This window comes from Aquila chrysaetos, chromosome 10, assembly GCF_900496995.4.
Source record: "Aquila chrysaetos chrysaetos chromosome 10, bAquChr1.4, whole genome shotgun sequence".
Classification (NCBI taxonomy): Eukaryota; Metazoa; Chordata; class Aves; order Accipitriformes; family Accipitridae; genus Aquila; species Aquila chrysaetos.
Genome location: NC_044013.1, coordinates 41526873 through 41550528, shown reverse-complemented (window position 1 = coordinate 41550528; position 23656 = coordinate 41526873). Strand labels below are relative to the sequence as shown.

Genomic DNA, 23656 nt, shown 5'->3' with positions numbered 1-23656 from the left:
GAGGCTGAGTGGCTTGGGTGCTTTCAACGAAACATCACCGATTTCATTCTTTCTCCCCTCTCTCTGGTATATGCCTTGTTTTAAAAAGGGTGACTTAATTGCATTGAGGAAAACAATCTAAGGAAGATAAATGACAATACCAAATGCACCCACTTCACTGGTTTCCAGCCCGCAGGTGCCGTAGTGGGAGCCACATGAGGCCTCGGGAAGCTGACAGCGGCAGACTCCAGGCTTTTCATTCCTGTGCCAGAGGAAAGCATCTCTGCAAAGAAGAACCCCGCCAGCAGGGTCTCGCGGCTCCTCTTCTCGGGATTGTTTCCATTTTCCCTTCTACCGTAGGGATGCTGCTGTTGCCCCGGCTCAGGGCTCGAAGCCTCTAGTCTGTGCCATTCCTGCAGTTTTGTTTGTTTTAATGCACGTGCTGGGCACAGGCAACACAGCCACTAACCAGACAGACAAGTTTGATTCTCAGCTGTTAAATAACACCCCGCTCTCGCACATGGACTCACTCCCATCCCTTCGTGCTTTCCTAAGGAACAACACGGTCTCCACACGATTGCAGCGCTCTGCGTGCTCTCCCACAGATTTTGTACAGCCGACCCCAACGCTGTTTCAGCTCTCGGTCCTCATCCATCTCGTGGCTCTGCAGACACGGCTGTTGCTTGGGAGGATCCACTGCTCCCGCTGCGGATGGCTCCGCTGCCCTCCACCGACGTTAACTGCCCAGTGTGGGGATATCCTTTGTCCTGGCTATAAACCCCACGCTCTCCTCTGGCCGCTGAGTCGCTCGGGCAACACAAAAGGCTGGGCTGAAGAAATCCTGTTTCGGAGCCTGTGGAAGTGCTGCCAGGGGCACGAATCCATTCCCAGGCAGACCCCGTTCAGCCCGAGCACTGCGCACACTCGCAGCAAACTGCGCGCAGGTCTTCTCCTGCTCCTCGCCCACACCCTGGTGCCAGCCACCAACAGAAACTGCTTTTATTCTGTCCACGAGCCCCGCTCACAGGTAACGGCCTTCAAACCTGCCGAAACCGCTGGCTGCTTGCCAAACACGCCTCAAAGGCATTTTGCAAAATTCAAAGGGGACTTGCTCCCAAACCTCACCTCCGCCGCACAGAGGGGCTCCCGCCTGCAGTTTCTCTACATATGCCCTTCTCCTCTTATACATGTGTTCATGTTTTTTATGGTCCTCAGTAACGTAGGGAAGTTCAAATACAACGTGCAGATTCTGGGGAACCCCACAGAAACTAGCCAAAGACAGCAAGAGTTTCTGTGTTTTCACTGGGAAAAGCCAAAAGTAATGTTTCTTTGCAGCCTGCCTTGGCCTTTCCCACTGGTGGAGAACCAGTCTCCACAGGCTTTTGTCTTCATTTTTGTTTTTTGATAGTCTTCTGATAGGTACAAGAGTTCAGGGATCAGTGCTGAATTTGCTCCAATCCTACAGATTTTAAATAAACAGTCATTTTTCAAACAAGCAGGGCCCAGGGAGACTTCAAGCAAGAATTTGTCTTTGCCAGCAGAGAACTGTTGCCAGCACTGACAGACTCCGACGTTCGCGCCCCAGGTTTCATGGGTGCAAAGAGGGGTTGCACCCACAGCCGCAGGCAGGCAGGACCTGCAGCGCCGAGCCCAGCACCCCCATGGCCCCCATCCTGCCGGGCACGACGCTGGCAACCTCTGCTGAAGTAAAAAATTCAAGTGGAGCTGTTTGGATAATAACGCAGCACGGGTAGACACCCTGGCAGAGAGTGACAGGAGAAGGAGGGAAATCGGGTAACCCCACCACCCCCGAAACAGAACAAATATTTCACCCTGCAAAAAAAAAAAAAATCGTAACCCAACCTTTTTTTTTTTTTCCCTCTTCTCATCATCTAGGCTACCTTTATTCTACAGCATCTCCCCTCAGCAGGATTTAACCATGCAGAGAGTAAAACTCATCAATCCTCCAGGTTTAACCTTGTCTCTGTTTCAATTCACCAGGGTAAGTGTGGATTTTAATACTTTCAGCCCCCTTAAGGCTACGCATAATGAACTTGGATTTTGGTTAAAAAATATAAAATTTCTCTCCTCCACCCACATATATTAAACATCAGACTTGAGCCACTGAGTTGAAACAACCCACCCCACTGCAAGTCCGCTACCTCCAGATGAAGGAAAGGTGACTTTAGCACAAAGAGGTACTGGTCTTAGCAATGTGCTGAGGAATAACCTATGCGAGTAATTAACAGTACTTACACCTCAGGTAGAGAGTGTGGAAGAAGCAGGTCGATACAGGGGTCTTCCTTGAATTAAAATTTAACTTACCCTTTATTGCAACCTACAAAAGCAAGTAATGAGCACTAACATTTTTATTTCTTTTAAACTGTCATTTAGGCTGTAGAGGGGATAATTACCTATTTCCACTGTAGTAAGGTTTTATCACCCTTAGTGAGGCATTTTCTAATTTAATATTTTTACTATATTATCATAAAACCTGTTTCTGGAAAAAATGATCACGAACCACACAGCCATTTGCCATAAAACATGTGTGTGTAAGTACCTTGGCTTAATTATTTATGCATTTCTTCTGAGCTGACTCCGAAGGCAGAGGACGGCACAGGTGCTCGATGCACCGGGAGCGCTGTGCCCGGGCACTCACCCCTTCCCAGCTCCAGGGCCCGCTCCGCAGGCACCTGGAAAGTTTGTACAGCCCTTTCCTTCAACGCGCCGGCAGTCCGAGACAAAAGGTGTACGCGAGGGAGGCGTTTTATTCCGCTCCCCGTGCCCCCGCGCCGTTAGAAGAATCTTGTTTTCGCTGCAATCTGCAACTCGGCTGTGGCTCCGCCGGTTTCGTGGGAAGAGCAAGGAAGGGATGCCCCTGCACTGCTCGCCACCCCAGCCACGCTGCGGACCCCGGGGAGGGCGTTCCCCTCGTAACCCCCAAGCCAGCAGCTCGACCGTCTTCCCATTCACGGCTTAAGGCTTGCGCAGCCCTTGGCACGGTCACGGCAACGCTCCCGGCTGCGGGGAGCCCCTGTCACGACGCTGCTGCGACGGTGAGCTTTGCAGACAAAGGAGCTGGCTGCGCGCAGAAGAGGTGCCAAGGCCCAGCTCAACCCGAGCCCCGTGTGCGGATCCCACTCCACGGCGCTGCAGAAACGCTGACCACCTCCCCGCCATGCAAACTGGCCATTTCACCTCTACGCCAGTGTTTTGAAAAAAAATTAAAATAAAAAGAACAGCTACTTCGGACAGTGAGCTTTGGGTGCTAACTGACCAGCAGACTTCACCACCCTCCAAATCCCAGGTATTGCTACTACAGCCAAAATCCTTGCAACAGAGAGCAAGGAAACACACAGACAGGGGGCAGGAGTGCCCCGGGTCAATATTAATAGCAATAGCTATTTGATAAATATATGAATCATCAAAATATAAATCGTAAAAACTGTTAATAGTTCCCCCCAAATCTGCTTTGCCCATCTGCAGTAGCACTATTCCACCAAATATACAAAGGGGAAAACAACTACATACCTGCACATGGGAGGGGGGAACAGCTAAGCCTGCCCTATTTTGTGTAATTATAGTTATGTTACTTCTTTTTTTAAATATAGTTCTGTGAACTAGTAGAAGAGCAGTATTAAGGGGGAAATTTGAGTTTCTGGTGGGGCTTTGTCAGAGTGTTATTAATATAGCAATACTGCATGAGTCACTGCTGTGCTGTTTCAGTAAAAATACCCTCCAACAAATTTCTCTACCTTTTACCACGTACCTTTTACTTCTCTTCTTCCAGGCCAAAAAAAAAAAAAAAAAAAAAAAAAAAAGATAATTTAGACTATGCCACAAGCACTACTGAAATAACTATAGCTACCCCATTCCTACTGACATCCTCCATTGGGAACAATGAATTTTTAATTCACAAAAACCGGCAAAAGGTAGAACATGAACACCCACGAAGAAAGGGAGGCTGAAAAACACGCGTCTCCTGATGAAAACTGAAGCTGGCTGTGGAACAGATGGCTGATCATTTTCTTGGAAAACTTTCTGTCTGTATCCTAAGAAATCTTTTGTCGAGGGGTGTGAAACTCAGACTACTAGGTGCCCAGCAAGCAGAGCAGGTACCCAGGAAGATAAAACAAGCTGAAGCCCTTTATTTCTCAATTTCTAGTCAAAGGCCTTACCCTAAATCAGCACATGGGGTGTGGGATTTGGCTCTGTATTCCACACCTTCCAACTTGCATTCCCCACTCCGGTACTGCCGCAGCGACAAACCCGCGCTACGGTTGATGACGTGGAGCAAAACAAGCAGCGTCAATCGTCAAAGCAGAATTAAAATACCCATGTCTTTTAAAGCGAGGGGCCTGGAACACAGAGCAGAGCGCTGCTGGGTGTCCGGTGTGCGGTGCGGTGCTGTGCTGTGCAGTTCGGTTTGGTGCGGTGCGGTTCGGTGCTGTGCGGTGCTGTGCGGTGCGGTTCGGTGCGGTGCTGTGCGGTGCTGGCCAGGAAGGCAGGCCCACGAGATGGCAGTCTCTCACTCGCTTCCCCGCCATGGCCCAAAACCGGAGCGCGCAACTCCGGCTATAAATTACACAGCCAGACGGCTCTCATCACCGTGGCCCGGCGCTTGAAGGAGATTCAGAAAGGTCTGCTGCAATTCCCTCTCGCTCAGGCAGGTCAGGATTGGGTCCTTCAAGTCTGTGCAAATGCTTTTAGCCCCACGGCTTTAAATTATGAAAGGTGACATGTGACCTCTGGTTTGTCTCATGAGACCAGGCACAAGATTTATAAATATTTCAGAAAGCTGGTTCTTGCCCTAAACAAAGGGACTCTGCACATTTTGAGGCTGGATCTGGGGATGGGGTGGGGAGCAGGAGGACAGCAGAGAGACGGAATGGCTGCTGCTCAAGGTACCGTCCCCCAAACTCACCCAGACCGGGGGTTCAGACCTGCCATCTCTGTCACCAATTCTGAACGTTTCCCCCTTACACCAGCACACAGCCACCTGCCTATTGACCTGCCTTGTGCTCAGGACAGTATTAAGGGGAGCAGAGATGCAACCTCTCTCATCCTGATTTTGGTCCCAATAGCAGTCACGTTTTCGTATGAGCTTTTACAGCACAAAGCATGAAAGATGTGGACAAGTGGCTGGAGAAGTAGCAAAACACAGGGACATGCAGAAACCTCCAGCTTGCTCCGCTGGCATGCTTTCCAGCAGCTTTAATTTCCCCATGAAATTCACAAAATGTTGCCTTCTCAGTCTCTGTTTTTAAATGGGTATTTGAGCAGAGCAGCCACTGTAATGCTGCATGCGAAGTGCCCTGTGCAGACGTGCACACAGGCGCACGGATGGGACCATTCTTTGTGTACCTTAACATCCCATATTCCTAGGATGATTTCCCTCTTTCACAGCTTGCCTGTTTTATAACAGATTTGATGCAGGAGAAGACAAATTGTCTCACAAAGGAAGGACGACAAATCATCTTGCAGCTCTTAACAGGTTATTTTTTTTCCCTTTAAAAAGGAAATTTCCATAACAGAGGCGTCTGTCTTCTTACTAGGGATGTCAAACATCAAATGTTGGGACACGATGATTTCAGCCCATTGGCACTAACCGGGGTCACGTACACCACTTCACTACTGCCAGCTTCAAAACATACAAAAACTCCTTGCTCAAATACCAGCCCTTCTAACAACTATGGTTAAAAGCGATATGGGATACTTAACTGCATCTACATGAGCTGACTTCTAAGGCTAAGTCAAAGGTTAGGGGATAAAATCCACCAAAAATCCCGATACACAAAGGGCAGAACGATACCGAAGCCACGGTGCCTCAGGACCAACAATCAAGCCAAGCAGGTTTAGTTTCACAGGACAACACGTGTGGTTTTTTTGGTTCCCAGTACAGCTCAGATCTCCCCCTCCCTGAGCACCAGGCTCCCGACCGAGCCAGCTCAGGGTGTGCAGCAGGGTGCACATCACCTCCCCAGGAGAGTCCATACATCTCCCCCAAGAGACCGGAGAGGGTCCCAGCCATACCAGGGGGCTCTTTCAGAAGCCAGAAAGCCCAGGTAGGCAGCTTGCCCTCCCACTCCTAGACTCATGCCAGAAACACCAGTTTTCCCTAAAATGTCACAACACTGCACACGCTGAGAGATTGCCCTCCATGTTAGTGCTACTCCCTTTGTTTCCCAAAACAAAGCCAATACAAAGTAGAACAACCTTTCTTCCAGGCTGTGTCTATATAAACTTAGAATAATTTTTCTCACACCAACACGGTCACCTGAGGTTTGTGCCACGCAGCACAGAAGCCGCTGGTTCAGTTGTTCCAGAAAGAAGGGCTTTGCTTCCTTTCAGGGACTTCTGTCGTGATGAACGTACTGGATTGACAATCACAGAGCCCAAATTCCTCTATTAATCTAGTCTCATGGTGTTTTAATACCCAAAGTACAAAGTGAGCTAAGTTAAAGGCTGGTATCTCACCAACCTTTTTTTTTTTTTTTTTAAATACTAAACTCTTATGTCATATAAGTAAATTAATCTTTTAATACCAGGATTTCCTACTACGTACCCCCCTCTGCTTGCAGGAAGACACACTGTGACAAAGCAACTGCACTAAGTCCAAGAGTGAGAATGCTGATTGGGAAAATACACAACATCCTGGCTGAATCCAAGGGAAATGCTCTAATCCAAACCTCACTGGCAGCTGGATAATCTGTCTTAATTCAGATTCCCAGCAGGCACTGGTCTGCTTGTACAAGAACAAGAGTGGGCTGGATGCTCTTCTACCAAGCATGACCTGAGGCCAATGGGACTGTGGAGTCATGGACTTAATTTCTTGCACTTGGCCGTGGGATTTCAGGCAGTGACTCCTGCCCTGAGCCCAGTTCTGCTGCCTTGCAAGTCTGCGCTTTCAAAGTCAAACACAAAACGTACCACCACAGGCATGGGGAGACTATCCATATGTGTATGTATGTATATACAGGCATATATGGTAAAGCACAGTGTGTTGGAACTTGACCATATGCTAAAAAAAAAATATACGTGAGGAAATGCACCACGACGAGCCCTACAACGCGTGGGCAGTACAGAGGAGCTGGAAGAAGGGAGCCACAACACAGACACGCAGCCCTAGCTTGAACCCCCCATTTGCCCGGGGTTCCTACAGACCAGGGACGTGACAATAAAGGAACTTCCACCCCAGGCAAACAGGTTATCTGGCTAAATTAACACCATCAGCTGGTGGGGTATGATCAGTACCGCCCGAAGGCAGGGACCAGTTCACTAACTGGTGACAATCACAATGTTGAGAGGTCTGAGAAGCGCAGGGGAAATGTCCCCAGCTCCTGGAAACGCTTCTGTGCCTCACGTTGTGGTGGAACTGCATGGTTTGACACAGTCCCGTTATGGCCATCTTCCCTCTAATCTGGCTCATAATGGATACAAAGTCCTCCATTTGCTGACGTAAAAGACAACCCACCTAAAAGCCGATATAGTCTCCCCCACCTTCACCCAGTTACAAATCCCCATTCTGAATTTCAGCTTCCACTTGAGAACACGTCTCTTTTGTCCTGCCTGACTTTACCGCAGAAAAGCCTCCTTTTGCCTCCCATTTCTGCACTGGGTGCCATCTTTAATGATGATGTATGGGTGTCCTTTTCTTCAGCGGTGCTGTGGGGAGGGGGTCAAACATGTGACACCGCCAGCATGTGTATCAACAGCAAATTATAAACCGTGTCAATCCAAGTTAATGCAAAGCTGTAATCCTCTTTAACAAGAGATCAAATCAGTGCCATGAGTTATGTTCATTCTGTAATCTGATAAGAAATAGAGTGAGCCTCTAATAAAAGAGTAATGAGAGCCCTTAATGATGCTGTTAAAAGGTAGCGCCAGTTAAAATATTGCTGTTGTTCCAGCTGATTAGATCACTGTTGCATATTTGCACAATCTTGTTTTACCTGTCAGAATAACCTGAGTCGTCTTGGGAGATAAAGGTGTTTGGACCAAACATCTGTGTCCTTAAAGAACTTGCAGTCTCCTGCAAGTTACTGTCCTCCAGAGGTGAAATAATCGTGTTCATCAAACTTAGCAGTAATTTGATATTATACCTTTTTTTAAAGTGCCTGTGTCTAGTTTCTGTTCCACACACACGCATACAGTGCAGAGACCTGAAGATCTATATATCAAAGCTGACAGAGAGATATAACAAAACCGAAGTCCACACACAACTCTTCCCAGGTACACAGACTTTACCTGACCTTGCCACAACTAGGCTGTTTATAGGATCCACTCCTGCAGATATGGCAACTCTGCACGTACTGAAAATACGCTCGCTTGTCTATGGACCTGCAGGCCTTCAGTGGGAATCTCTAGCCTCAGTTTGCCCATAAAGAAATACATCTACCTAGCACAGGAGCTTTCTGCGAGTGCGCAGATGTCTGATCTCCTAAAACCAGGAGGCTGTTCAGAGCTAGGCCAACTGAAGGTGACCGCACAGAAGACGTGGGTTCAACTACAGCTCTAGCCCTGACCTGCTGCGGCACCTTTGGCAAGTCACTGAGGCTCTTGACTCATGGATTTCTGGACCCAAATGCCTTTGGAGATATGGGCTATCATTTCTCCGTGCCTCATTTCTCAAAGTGTAAACCAGAGAAGACTGGCATCTTCCCAGTTCTGTTGCACATGGTGGTACTGAAGGATGATTATGTTCAAGATGATTGCGCTATGCTGGATACTGGAGCAATGGGATCAGCAAAGTACCCTAGGTCATGAAGATGGGAAAAGCTTATTTCAAGGGAAGTCTAAGAAGTGGCACCCACACGATGCCACCCTCAAACGCAGGTGAAATCACAACCAAAGAGAGATCAACCCTGTTCTAATCCTGGGTAATTCCTGCCCAAGACAGCTACCCTCTCCTCTGGACAACCATCACAGCGCACTCACGTTCAAGCTTTCGCCTTCAGGTTCCTCGTCTTAGGGCAGGCCCATTTACATAGCAATGACCTTGGACCGATTAGAAAAGCCTTGGCCCAAGAGTACAATAAATGTATTTAAGTCTATAAACACATACCCCAAGATAACCATAAAAATCACTTTCCAGTGTATGTTTTAAAATACTACCAAAGAGGGGTTAAAACAGAGGAGGGCTCGAGGCCACCAGTGTCCCACACATTACAACATAATATATGTGAGCACAAGGTTAAACAGCCATGCCCATGCGTAGGGTGCATGAAAAACTGGCAAGTGGAAGATTAATTGCCTGCACGAATGCTATTATTCCAACCAGCAGCAAGAATAAGAAAGAAGGTGGCAGTGATGTTGACAAAGGCAGTTATTATACTTGTATGTTTCTTTGCTCAAATTCAGGCTGTAAAACAATTGTGGAGTGACTGTTCATCCCCTTCTCTATGCAGCGCTCAGGCTACTTCTTCTCACACGCATTGGCTCTTTGTTTCCCCAGCCAGTGGCAGCGGCAAGTGATAAACCTGACATGCCAGATTCCCAGAAGTCCTGGGCATCCCACAGCCATGACAACACCACACAGGGACCTTCAGGTGAGTGCTAGCAGTTCCTTGCACTATTTTAAGGTTTCTCTGCACAGCCAGAGTAGTGTAAAATGGCTTAAATGTACAGGAGAATCAGGCCGCAAATGCATTCCTAGGCTGCATTAGCTAATTAAATAAACAGAAAACAGCAAGGTATTACAGTGATACACAAACTTGTGCCTTCAAAAGCACTTACAGCAAGCAAAGCAAGACAACAGTCACGGACAACTCCCCTCTGCTTTTGCCCCAGTGACAAATGGCTTATGCAGTTCATCATGGGGAGTGAGGACTTTGCACAGCCAAGGAAGAACCAGAACTACACCACCATACGCACCCCTCGGACTCTATGCCACCCCCCCAGGCTTCTGCCCATCCACATCTGCACATACATATTTATTTACTGGCATTTTCCAGCTATCTACCTGCCGCTGTAGGCACCGGTAGAACTTAAGGGGAATGTTCTGCCAGCTCTGTTTCTACAACCCTTTTTTATATACAGCTCACTGACACTTTAAAATTTCTCACACTACAACACAGAGCGCCCCGTTGTTCAGATGTGTATTTATTTTGGGGTCGTGCCTTCTAAGTGCCTGACCAGAAAAAAAAAAATGGCTCTGAGCATGATCACATCACTGTGAAGTGTATACTTGCATTTTCAGTCTAGTAATTCACACTTGCAAACAATAAAATTACCTTCTTCTGTCACAAAGGAGAGCTGTTATCATTACTGCTTCCCTCTCATGCGTACAGGCCTGGCCCTTTCTTTTTAATTCACCTGCAGTTTAAAGCAGATGCTGAATTCTTCTTGCCTTCTCCAGTACGGCTGTGTGCTGCTAGAGAGGTATTACGGCCCATGGCAAATGCAGGGGCATTTTAAACAGGGATGTGAAATGAACCCTAGACAGTGGCTATGATTTTCAAAAAAATTACTGATAGCAGCAGGGATCTTCATTTTGGGAGAGTTGAACCAAAACACCTAAAGAGGCCTAATCTTCAGGCACTGGCCACTCCAGTATTGTGAATATGTTGTATGTCTGGATGCAAACACAAATGGTGTAAAGTAGGGACGAAAAGATGGAAGCGAAGCTAAGTAACGCCCAGGTTTTCAGTGCGCAAAGCAAGAATGCCCACCCAAATGTGCCAGGGCCGCTGCAAACAGGAAGCAAGAATCTGTTCCTAAAGCCCACGTTGAACAGGACAAGAAATAATAGGCTTAGATGACAGCAGAGGGAAATTTAAGCTCAACGTTAGGACTAAACAATGCCAAAGCACATCCCGTGGGGAGGAAGCTGCAGAGAAACTGCTTAAGGAAGACTGTAATGCCTGCAGTAGGCAAAGGTAAGGCATATTCTCTGTGTTACAGGTAACTGGCAGGCATTTTGGCAAACAGTGAGGAAAGCTTAGGCTTCTATTTGTGCATCTGTCTCTTGCCTGAAACAAAAGCTTTCCTACGTATGTTAAAAAATGAAATACTACTACTACTACTATTACTAAACCAGTTTTTTACAGGCACTTCTCGACAGCAGACCACCATTGCACAGAAGGGGAATCAGAGTCACAGAAACACGGAGCGACCTGCTCAAGGTCATCCATGAAGCCACTGGCAGAACTAGGAACAGAACCGGCCCAGCCTGGTTCCGGCATTGCCCCATCCACGTCCAGGGCTTGCTCGAAAGCCTCATCTTGGCAGAATGGGATACAGCTGCCCACATGATACGACCCTCGGGCACACTTGCTGGTGTGCGAGCACATCAACCCACAGTCTCACTCTAGACGGCTAAACCAACATCAGGAGATAAGCGACTAAAATGCCATTAACAGAAAGTATGGCGGGCCTCCAAAGTGACTAATAAACTTAATGTAAGAAATAAGTTCCCGCAGTCAGACAATAAGCAGCAGCAGCTGCTGCCACACTGCTGCCACCAAAGAATCAGTAAAACATGCAAGCGATGTAATAACCCGCTCAATGTGGAGAAAACCCCCAGGAGACATTTTCAGTAAACCAAATGTCAAACACTCTGTCCCTACCACAATGATAACTATGTCGACACAGCATAACGTAGATAGCATCCTATTAGCTGTAATAGCTTCTGAGGGTCAGCCAGACCCCGTGCAGTTTGTGGTGGACTCAAGGTGCCTCCTGAGAAGCGAGGGGAATAAGGGTTATGAAGATGGCAGCCAGACGAAGTGTAGCTGAGGCCCAAGAAGGCTATCGTGCAGAACGACTCCACTGTCCCAGCTGTTTCAATGCACTTCACGTTTGGATTGACTTGCTGGAGGATTTTGGCTTACAGAATGCATTTTCAATGCAACTTTTGGAACACAAGTGAGTGCGGTGGACTGCGAAGGAGGAAGCAATGTCACCTCTGGGGACAGCAAACATAGTACGGTAACTCCTAGATTATTAGGATCGGTCTCACTATTTTTTTTTTTCACCTTCCTCCCGCTCACACACACTCCGTGCAAGCTAAGCTTGCCTCCATTCTGGGGACAGAGCAGGGGTCTGTATGCCTGCCTAACCTGTAGGACAGTGCAATATGTAGTATACGCAAAAAATGACAGACACTCTAACCTCATTTGAAATTCTCAAAGCATAAGTAGTAACCAGTCAACTGGACATAATACTAAGAGAAATATTAGAGTCATGCATGTTATTAATGAATATGGTATGAATTGGTTCTTCCTATACGCACATATGCCACCTGCTAATTACCCCAGACAAAAAATGGGGGGAATGAGCAGCACATCCCAGAACCATTTCTACAGGATGGTACGACTCCACTAGGAATGTCTCTGTCTTGCCCCATGTTTTATTTGGGGCTATCCAAAACAGCAAAGACACCAATTCCATACAGGTAAGGAGGTCCTTGCCAGCTGGGAAGCACTGATACCTGCTCGCTCAGGCCCTACATATCAGAAAAAAGAAAAAAAAATGCACCCCATTTTCCAAACAGACAAAAGTGTTTGTGTCTAATCTCATAGTGCCCAAGCCACTTCTGTCCCTCTCTTCCTATGATCCAGGTAAGGGGGTGGCAGAACTGACCACCCCCTTATATGGCTGGAGGCATAGCTTTCACCCTACACATCCAACACATTTATTTTTGTGGTGAGAGGATCTAGATAATATTCAGAAATCAGAGCAGTTTTCTCACTTGAAGGAAAAAAAAAAAAAGAAAGAGTAAAGAACATATGAGAAAGATGCATGATGAAACAGCACAGGTCTTATTATGGACACAAAACGTCTTAGTGCCAGCTTACTGGAGAGGTCTCATCCAGAAGCCTGTGCAATATCCCAAAAGGCAACAGTCTAAGAACAGCAGGTATTTGGTTTCCATTTTGCAAACAGACAAATGACATCTCTCTCTCACAAAGCACAAACATGTTCCACAACCCAGGGGAAAGATGTTTCTCAAGCCTTCTACATCCATTCACTGGAAAAATTATTCCACCTCCTTCCCACGAAAAGCTCAGCATTTCCAGATTTAGTTTAAAAATGTAATACTTAAGAAATATGGGTGTACGTGTAGAAAAACTATCTAGTAGCTATGCACAAAACTTCACTGATATTTTCTTTACTAATTAGCACGTTAAAACATTATAGTCTTCCAATAAAATTCTTCAGTCTTCAAATAGACATAAACACAAGCAACATTTAGGTCTTGAGTGAACCTTGACTGAACCATTCCAGTTATTAACTGATCTAAGAAAATGCATGCTAAACAGAATTTAAAACAGTTGCCACTTCTGTTAAAAGACAAGTTCTTTGTAAGTTTCAATTATACCTGAAGACACCAGATAATGTAAGTTGTCTATTTCCAAAATAATTCCATGAAACTAGAAGATTTCAAAATCGGAGGAGTTTTAAAGCAGGAGTCAAAATGTGGGTACCGAGATTTATGAAAATTTCTTGTTTGGTGTCACAGTAATTACAGAGTGAAAGCTCAGCCAGACTGCCTGGACAGATGTGACCAAGACACCCAGGCTATGATGCCAGTGATAAATGGTTAACTGATAAGAAGAAATGGAGGGGGCGACAGACTGAAGAACAGGTCAATATCATGCTGTCATGAAGCCATTTGAGAAACATAATTAATCTATTACTCACCTGGCATCATCATTCATTGTACAGTGGTCAATAGGTGCCATGAAGCTCACCAGCTTGCTATGGACATGATACCTGAATAGTACAGGAAATAAGCAGGCAGCACATTAGTAACTATTAATGAAAAGGAAATGTTGCTGCTTGAATAGAAACATACCAGCCCCTGAAATGCAAACCGCTGGCTTTCCTGGTGGCTGATATCTAATGAGTCACTAGTTGTAGCTGGCAATTCCCCCTCCCTTCCCTCCTCCTTCTTTCTTATAGCATGGACACAAGAATAATCAGATGATACACTGAACTGAATAGCAAGCCAATCCTTTTTTATCACAGCTAGAAAGAGGACATAGAGCATCCATTAATTGTGTGCGAGTACCTAATCAGACTCCCAGACAGACAACCCTGAAAAGTCAGAGCAAGAAGAACTCGTTTTCAGCCTTCCATTCAGCTGGCATCTTAATCACCTTCTGGAATTTGTGCCCAAAAAGCCCACTGCAGGCAGCAGAAGCGTCAGAGCATCAGACCTTCCAAGCATCCATCTGCTATCACTTTTTCCTTGCTCTGTGGTATCTAGGGCCCTAAAGGATATCAAAATCCCACTCTGCTAGCCATACCCGTAGTTGGAAAGTCTTACCCTGAATACCTTACAAATGGAGCATGTAAAAACAAGCAAAGGAGACAGGAAAGAGACCTGTGCAAAGAAGAGATGGGGCATATCCAAGGTGATACAGTGCTGCATCTGTCTCAGCTTCTGATCCACCAAAATATTTCTGCAAGCTGTGCTGCACCTCCAGATATGGGAACCCCTTCCCGCTTTCCACACTGGGCTAGGAACTTCTGGTAGATTTCATGACTTATATTCAAGGACCTGACATAAAATTTAACAGAGTACTGAAAAACTCAGAATGGAAAGGTGGCTTTAAACCCTAGTGTCTAAGGGCAGGGGATTCCAAACCAATGGCTTTTGGTGTACACTACCATGCTGCCGACCCAAGTCTGAAATGTTTTATCCAACCAAGCTGCTGCTATTTTTAGAGCTTGACAAATAGCAGGCAAAAGGATTCACAAGCATTTGCCCAGAATCACCTTTCCACTCTGTCACCTCTGCACTCCCTTTTGTTTGCTTATGCAGGAACATTCCCTCGAGGGGATTTTTAGCTCACAAGACTATTTCAGAATGGCTCTTCAGGCACAGCACACGCTCACCCTTACACAAGGGCTTCTCTGCACAATCAAGTCTTTCTCACTCGTAATGGAAGCAACTGCCCTGGTCTAACGCTGTAATGATCGAGTCAGGGAACAGACATAGCCATGCAGGGCTAGTACTGCAGAAAACAACAGGTCAATAGGCTGGACTATGAAATAGTTTGCTTATGAGACATTAACAACTGATGGATTCATATAGATCAAAGCTTATACAGGGACAGCCTGCGTAGTGGCAAGGGGACTTAGTAATTCTGATAAATTCTCTGACATGAGTTGTTTGTCGAGAACTAATTACTGTCACATTTTTTTAAATCAGGACTTTAAAAATACCAGTCTAGCAGATATAAAATACTTAATTTCATTCACAGAAAGACATCCCATGCAGCACAGGACCAGGAATCACTGACATGACAAATAGGTGTGCACGCATCACTCCTCCATATCTACCTCAAGAAAAGGCATGTCCTAGTGAGGCATAGTGGAGTTCTAGGCATCAGGTTTCTTAAGCGTGACTGTGGAGTTTTAGGATGAGCTCATTTCCCCTCTTAGTGCCCCAATTTCCCTGTCTATGAAGGGGACAGGTACTCATGTCAAGCGCAAGATCGGCTGCTTTTGAAAGTACCTGGAGACCCTCAGACCCTACAATAAACTAGCACATTTCATCCAAACATGCTGTAACATTGAAGGTTTGCTAAAGGATTGCTAAAAAGGTAGAATTACGGAGACAGATGAAACTTAGTATGTGATACTTTGCTATCCAGGATCTCAAAGTCCTTCAGGAAAACAAATCTAAGCACTGCTGCCCCCATTTTAGAGAAGGAAAAAGAAGAACAGAGAATAAGTGATCTGCCTGGGGTGACACTGAGTCTCTCAGTGGAAGAACCAACTATTTAAGAACACCCATTTGGACTCTACTGGACTATTCTGAAAAGATGCTGGAGCTTAACTGCATGTTAATCCTAAACACAGACAATGACACTTTTTTCTTTTATTGATATTTTCCCTGCAGGGTCAGTACAACTTTTATTTAAAGAAAAAAAAGGCACCTAAGATCTAAGAGGCAATTGACTTGGCGAGATAGCTGATCTCTCAGGAATGCTGAAGCGCACAGATTGCACACAATGAGAGACTTCCCCATTATTCCTGGAGGTTTACGAGTCTGACTCAGTTGTGTGATGTTGTCAGTAGTTTTGACTGAATCATGAATATATCCAATTATGTGTGATGCTGACAGAAAAGAATATTGATAGTCAATAATTATAGGCTTTTCAGGCCAACAAAGTAGCTCTTCCCTCTTTTAATAAATTATCTTATGACATCTATCTTAAAAATTGCTATGCCAGGCCTGACCCAGACTGACTCCACTGACTTTCTATCAGATGCCATCTAAACTCACGATTTATAGTTTACTCACAAAAGGATGGTTAATGTTGCGGATTTTTCAGGAAGCGGTGCAGCTTTTCAGCATGCCTCCCTGCCACAAACACCTCCTCCACTACAAATCATGCAGTCATGCTAAACTCAGGGAGACTAATATATCTGCTCTGCAAAGGGGGAAAAAAAAATCCTATCCTCTCCAGACTGCTTCCCTTTCCACCCTACCGCATGGAAGATTCTTCCACTAGAAACACAACGGGAGAGATCAACCCAAATTAGTGATCCAGGAGTCAGGATGTGAAATGCTTTGAGGCTAAAGAACGCTGCGATGGGACTTATAAAAATAAAGAGAGATTAGACACCAAATTCCAATTGACAGTCAGTGGGAAACAGACATCTACCTCACTGAGGCTTTTCTGCACATCTTCCCCTAGAGCTGCTATTCACGTTTTAGTCAGCTAAATATATATTGCACAAGAGATGTTTATTGGCTTTCACTGGAAATTACGGCCCCAAATCGCTTAGGAACATTTGAACACCTCTCTCCAGTGTTTTCTGAGACCAATGAACACTCTTGCCAAGACTGATCTGGGTAATGCTCACAGGCTGCATCCAGCCAAGCTCTTATTCTAGGCTCAGAGAACATTAAGATTCCCCTGTGGATGCCCCAGAGCAAGACATCTTGCCCTAAAAGGCATGAATAAGCTTATCAATGCACCCCAGAGCCAACCCAGTCCAGTCAGACTTTATTTGGCAAAATCAGAACTTCTTGCAGAAGCTGTCACCCACCGGATTCTCCTTCCCTTACTGGCTTTTCTGTCCACTTTCTTCTTTATTTTGCTTCGTAGCTTCTGGATGGCCAGCCATTGCCTGAGGAATGCAAAACAACAGGTACACAATGTTTAGAGCCATTAGGAAAATGAGCATTAGGCACGCTGGGGTCTGAGGCCTTTCCCAGCCCTTCTACCTATTGCATTTGCAGAAGAGAAGGAGATCAGAACCTCAGAAAAACAAGTATGAAACTGCAGGTGCCCGTGGTACTGTTTCACTCCACAGGCATGGCATTTAAACAATAAGCTGTTCTCCTGACTCCAGCCATAATGGGACGTGCAGACCAGACCTGCTGATCCCGATGAGACAGTCACTGTTCAGTGAGAATATTCTACCTGCAGGGAAATCCACGGAGGCCGCAAGCTTGGCTCCATTTTTTATTCTTTCTTGATTACTAAATTTTTTAAATAATCTTAGAATTAAAAAGAAAATCTTTACCAAATATAAATGCTAAAATCTGTAAAAAATGTCTTTACAGGTACTGCTTTTTTTGTTTCAGCCTTGATTACTAGAATAACTTCTGTTTTGCATATAGAAAGCCCATAACAGAACAGATGGTCTGCCACATCCTAAACTGATTCTTTAAGTGAGATAGGTTATGCTAACTTCATGAACAGAATTACCATGATGCAGTAGATGCTCTGAATTTATTTCCTCCCTCAGTTTTGCAAGGTATATTGAAAATTATAAGCAAGCATTTCTCCTCACCATCTCTGACTTAAACCTGGCAAATCTAGCAAGAAGCCCTATATAATGCTCCAACTATTACTAAACAAAACTACAGAAGAAAGAAAAGCAATAAACACTTTCAGAAAGTGCTGTCTGATCCCTGACTGTATTTAGAAGGGAAGGCTCAACTTCTCAAACAGAACTTCATCAAGTCAAAGAAGTTTTCAGCAGGGAAAAACTTCTACTAGTTATAAATATTTTTTTATGAAAACGAGCGTCATCTTACCTGATTTATACAATGAAAACTTGACATCAGGGAAAAAAATCTAGCAAAATCCAATTACTGCAATCTTAATATAATCTTAATTACTGTAATCTATTTTATTGTAAAGTCAGATAAATGTACAATGTAATCACCACTTAAATGTAATTTTGTCTATATCATGTTAAATTATAGTGAATAGCTTTCCATAATATTCCAGACATACACAAAATAAATTTGACACATTGCACTAAAATTTGGGTAATATTTTACAAGGATAAAAGTTATTTCACCATCACAAAATTTCCTAATGCATTTTCTCCACCTCCCCATACACATAGCCCCATAGCACTTTTTCAGTGGAGAGCCCTGCTCCAGCATTTTCAGCCTTCCTCTGCTTGTACACTTTTCTAAATTATAGCCCATGGCTACTTAAATGTACACAGTTCACTAAGTGGTATTTGGAAGATTCTTTATTTTCTAACTGTAGAATTAAACAAAGAAATAAGAGCTTCCCTGCATGGAATTACATTTTACTTCTGCATGTAGGAAACATTCCCCGATACTGTTTTAATTGTATAGTATCTTTTCTTACAGCAGGGAGAGAGCATACACAGGAATTGCTTTAACAGATCTCATGACAGAAGGTTTGCTCCTCTCAAACAATGACAAAATCAGAGCTCGTAATGAGAAAAGGCCAAATTTCAGCAGCTGGCAGTCACTTTGTCTAGTTCCCCCTTGCTAGGGTCACTTAAGACACCCCTCTATGCACTCCCTTTGTGCTGCCTGAACCACTGAGAGACAGAAATATCCAAAGTCTGGAACAAGCCTTTAAAAGGAAAGTATCTTCAGGGGATCGCAGACAAACCAGGGCACAGCTCAAAGGCTGGCGAACTCGGAGTCAGACAGTGTGATCCATAACTAAGGAGTATGTTAGAAGGATGACTTTCTTGACTACTGTCATACTGTTTTAATAACTTGTTATGTAATTTCTTACACCCAGATGATTTCTCCAGAGTAATTCAAACTTTTGCCCTCTACAATGAACTGGACTGGAAGCTCACAGGTAGTTTTGAACTTCTGGACTGGAATACAGTGCTGGGGTGAAACGAGTCATGTTACAGACAACTTCCTACTTACCTGCCCATTGCTACCTGGTCATTGGGGTCCAATGAAGTGGTTTTACGTTCTATAAGTTCTCGAAGGAGCTAGAAGACAGACAACAATCCCATTTAAAAGCACAGTAAAGACAAGTTAATGCAAACACGCTCACAGGTTTCTCAGATGGCTTAAGAAATTAGCTGCCAAGTTCCCAAGGGAACCTGTATGCCTCATTTCTTGAAACTCCTGGTAAAACCCCAAGCCCAGAACCAAGGCTTTTTAACACTTCCTCTGCACGAGAGAGTTTTCCAAGGGAAAAAGCTGATGGCTATGCTAAAAGTTTAAGTAACTGTAGATCACCCCCCTCTTCCAAAAAGGTCCCCATAGAATATGTGACTGGAGCATAGCACTGAAGGCCACTACAAAGAGTTTCTGTATATAATTTCAGATGGATCTAGGAGTAGTATAGTCTTCCCTCCAACGCATCATGGTTTATTTAGGTGACATGTAGCATCATGTCATTCATCTGAAGAGAATCTCAAAGGTTATGCAGAGCCGGAGGGGCACAGTTCAGCAGCACCGTGGTGCAAGCACAAGAAGCCCCACATGGGCAAAGCAAACTAACGATCTTAAGTCTACGTAATGGCAAAGGACTGGAATCCCTGGGGGCACTGCAAAGCCTCTTCTGGGATTGTCAGATGGGCCAACCGTTCGGTAACTGCTCGTCCCAGGAGCCCAGAGCAAAGCGTACAATCCCACAGCGGGCAAATAGGTGACAAGCCTGAGGGGATTTGAGCAGCTGAGCCTCGGCTTGTATTTCAGAGGCCGGTACTGTTCCTTGGGCTTCGGAAGGATAAAAAAGGCCTGAACATCCACAGGCTGTTGTGTACACAACTCCCACGGGCAAGAGATGTAATGCAGGCAGATCTGCAGTAACACCTCTGCCCCACAGGTCTTGCCCCACACTTCGAGTGGGGAGGGCAGGGGAGAACTGAAACACTTCACCAAACAGAAGTCAAGCGTTGCTGGGCAGTAACGCTTGCTCTGAGGAACAGCACAGCAAAATAATTTTTATAGCTAGAGCAGGAATGCTCAAGCAGGCTTTTCTATTTCTTTTCATGTCCTGAGGGTTGGGTTTTGTCCTTTTTGCTTCCTGCAGCCAAAGAATATTGTGAACAGCCTTTTTGGATACTTGACCGGTGCTATATGTTTATCACCACTCACTGTAAATTGTACGTGCCGTGCCTTGGGTATTAGCCAACGTATTAACACAAAGAACAGAAATAAACCCTCCAAAACTGAGGGGCACGGACTGCTTTCTAGATGCCGACATTTCAATGCCTAGGGAAATTACTGCCTCAGCTCAGAAAGCACCCAAAACAGACCCACCTGCAAACCAGAGAGTCCAGGCAATTCCACAAAGATGCTAGAGAAGAAAGGATGAAAGATGCTTTTCCTCCACCCTATACTTTTGTTCAAGTAGGAGAGCTGGACTGCAATGGTCATTCGAGGTACAGTAACAGTCATGGCAAGCAGGGCTTGGGGAGCAGCCACGGTCCTGGCTATAGTCTTCACCTGGCCCAAGACAGCACGCACAGACAAGGCAAGAGGACAAGAAAGAAGCTCCACATCCCCCCCGCGGCCAGGGATGTGGAGAAGGAAATACCAGCTCAAGTGAGACAACGGCATTTCTGAGCACAGCTTAGCTTGTGACTACCACTGTGCTCAGAGCAGCCTGCCCTCAAACAGCTTCCCAGGCACCGACGCTGCCCCACCGAGCGCAGCTGACACCAAAAGCTGTCCCGGGCACAGTGCTACGTGAGAAACTTGCTGACCCCCATAGTTTCTGATCGCTTAAGTACACTACTGGAGGGAGGGAGGGAAAAGGCATGCACCCCAAAAAAGAAAAATGCCATAAAGGTAGATGGGTATCATTTTACGACCCTTTTTTATTTTCAAATAAGAGACATTCAAGCAACAGAGATAATATTTATACCTGTGCACATCTTTTCTCTCCTTCAAGGCATACATCATATTACAAAAAAAAAAAAAAAAAAAAAAGAGCAATTCAAGCATAATTAAAAACCTGCCATGACTTTTTTTCCATTTGCTTAGTTTTGGAGATTATTACTGCAGCAATTACATTTAAAAATTCCAGGACGAGAGGCCGCTGGTTTATTATCACAAGAAAACAGCAAGCTACTTCTCTGCCCTGTTTATCTGATTGATTCCCAACATCTTTCTGGCACACAATCTATCAGTTTATCTCTCCCACTTCATCACAGTCACTTCTGGCAGCTAAATACAAGATCCAAATCCAGTGTTACACAGACATACGACACAGTAAACCTATGTAACACCGCTACTCTGTAAACAGCTGCCCTTAAGGCTAAGCAGAAATGGGATCTTGGTTTCTAGTCAATATTCTGTCAAAAGCAAGGTGGGAGGGAGGGTTTTAACAGCAGCGAGAAATGGTGCAGCAAGGGTTTAGTGGTTTCTTCCTGTACCAGCAATAAGGTGTGTTTACTGTCTCCTCTTATCTTGCTTCTTTGGCACGATGCACAGAAAAAACTGCTGAGTAGTAATGGCAGAGGCTAAGGCACAAAACACAGCAATGCACAGACGTCCTACGCTCTTAGAGAACTAAGCAGCAAGATGTTTTTCAGCAGGACTTGCTCGTCCTAGTGGCCCACCAAATCCACAGACTGGTAGACTCAGGACTGCCACCAAGATCTTACACCTATGTCCGCACTGGTTAGAACAAGATGCCTTTTTGGGGCAGGTTCCTACTGCTGCACCTGGGAAGTGGGCAGGATCTTCTCGGACAGGATCACTCTCCTTTTGGCAAGGCAGCGTTTCCCGTGATGGCTGTGAAGGGCAAGGAGCCGAACTGCGTGCCACTTAGCAGGGCGACAGCAGGGATCCCATTATTTGCTGGGGCGCATATCCTCTCCTCTGTGTACAGAATTAGCAGGGAAAAGCTTTGCGCAGCAGTAGGAGACTAAACCTTGCACACAGTCGTCTCCTCTGCACTAACTAGGCCACCAGCCGATCAGCCATTAGTTGAGGCAGAGACGGTTTTGTTGACCTTGGGGCTGACACTGAAATGTTCTTTCCGTGCAGCGTCAACTGCAGGACTGGGGACACTGCTGTGGAGAGGAGAGGGGGACAAAAGTGAGGGGGAAGTAAAAAAAAGCCAGAACAAGAGGGAAATTAGGAAACAGAAATAAAAGGTGCGAAGCATCTTATTACATCTAAATAGTGTACGTCTTAAAGCTAAAGTTATAAATCATGCTAACAATGGTTACTAAAATAAAAGTGGATGTAGCCAGAGGCTACCACTGAAAAAGTCAGTCTAGACCTGCCTCGCTGCCTTTGGTCTTTAAGGATTTGATTAGTTTTTCCGCTTTCTAGTTCAGAGTCTTGCATTCAGCCCATGCTCCAGAGCCAGCTAGGGCTTAGGATACAAAATGAATGATAAATTCATTTACTGAATAAAGCAACACTGTTTTCACAGCACAAGACTTAAAACACTTCCAAAGCTGTAATATTTCATTAAGCTTGGTGATTCTGGTTAAAATTTATTAGTCAAAACAGAAAACTCTCATCAGACCCCATATATTCCATTAGAAGTGATATATGGTGTCTCCCAATGTCTAATTATTAACTAGGAAGTGTAAGTAAATCACTATCAGCATTAAGCCCTGATGTGTGAAGACAGAGTTTGAGTTAGGCAATTTCAGCATCAAAAGGCTTTGATTTGAAACATATCCCTTTTTGCTTTCCTTCCTTCACCTCTTCACATCTTCCCTGAACTTCAAAAACCTAAGCTCAGTCTCCCACGTAAGCAAACACAACTGCCTACCTGCAACCAAGTGCAACCACGTCCAGCAGCCTGCAGCTCAACTACCAACTCCAAGCTGCTCCTACCAAAAGCTGGAACCAGGAGGACAAACTACGTGCAAAGTGGACAACGGGCAACAGTAAACAGAAGAAAGTTGCTAACATCAGTTTTATTTGCCTTTGGAATGAAGCAGCGATGCTTGCCACGAGCGCTCCCGCGCGCGCGTTTCTGAACTCAACAGAGCTTCGCTATTAGAACCAACCCAGCCAGACTCCCTAGTCAAAACCAGGGACTACCAACCACACAAGTAAAGAAAAGCACGCAGAAGTCGCGTGGTTTGCCAAGGCCCACAAGCCGTGTTTGCGGAGGGCTGGGACCAGACGGGAACTGACTCTACCTCCTGTGTCCTGAGCACGTGAGAGAGCTTAAAATCTCCAAGTGCTAGCCAAGAGCAAGGCAGCGCTCCCGCAGAACAGGTCCGAAGGCAAGAGCTTCAAAAGCGGTTAGTATTCACCTACCTTTGCTGACACCAAAGCTGGAGTCAATGATGTGTGCTTTCTAAAGAATTCACCTTAAAAGGACTCCCTCTCTACACTAAAGAGATGCACACAAAGTACCTTGTACAAAATTAGAGGGATTTAGAAATGCCATCAGGGTGTTGTTCAAGGGTAATAGAGATTCATTTCTCATTTTAGAGGTCAATTTTCATTTTAGAGGTTAGGTCTCATTTTCATGCACTATCTATCAGT

General features: G+C 45.3%; 1 protein-coding gene across 3 annotated transcripts in view; it reads right to left on the bottom strand.

Annotated features, from left to right (window-relative positions):
• AATF (apoptosis antagonizing transcription factor) overlaps positions 1-23656 on the bottom strand; it is a 56867-nt gene that overhangs the window by 3268 nt on the left and 29943 nt on the right. For 2 of the 3 annotated variants that reach the window (XM_030028213.2, XM_030028214.2), the window contains exons 9-11: positions 19103-19170; positions 16990-17070; positions 13624-13695 (exon numbers count right to left, since the gene is read on the bottom strand). In XM_030028213.2, the coding sequence (XP_029884073.1) occupies positions 13624-13695; positions 16990-17070; positions 19103-19170 (221 nt within the window). Of the gene's footprint in view, positions 1-13623; positions 13696-16989; positions 17071-19102; positions 19171-20994; positions 22213-23656 lie in introns of those variants that run through there. The other variant, XM_030028215.2, reaches the window with a different exon arrangement.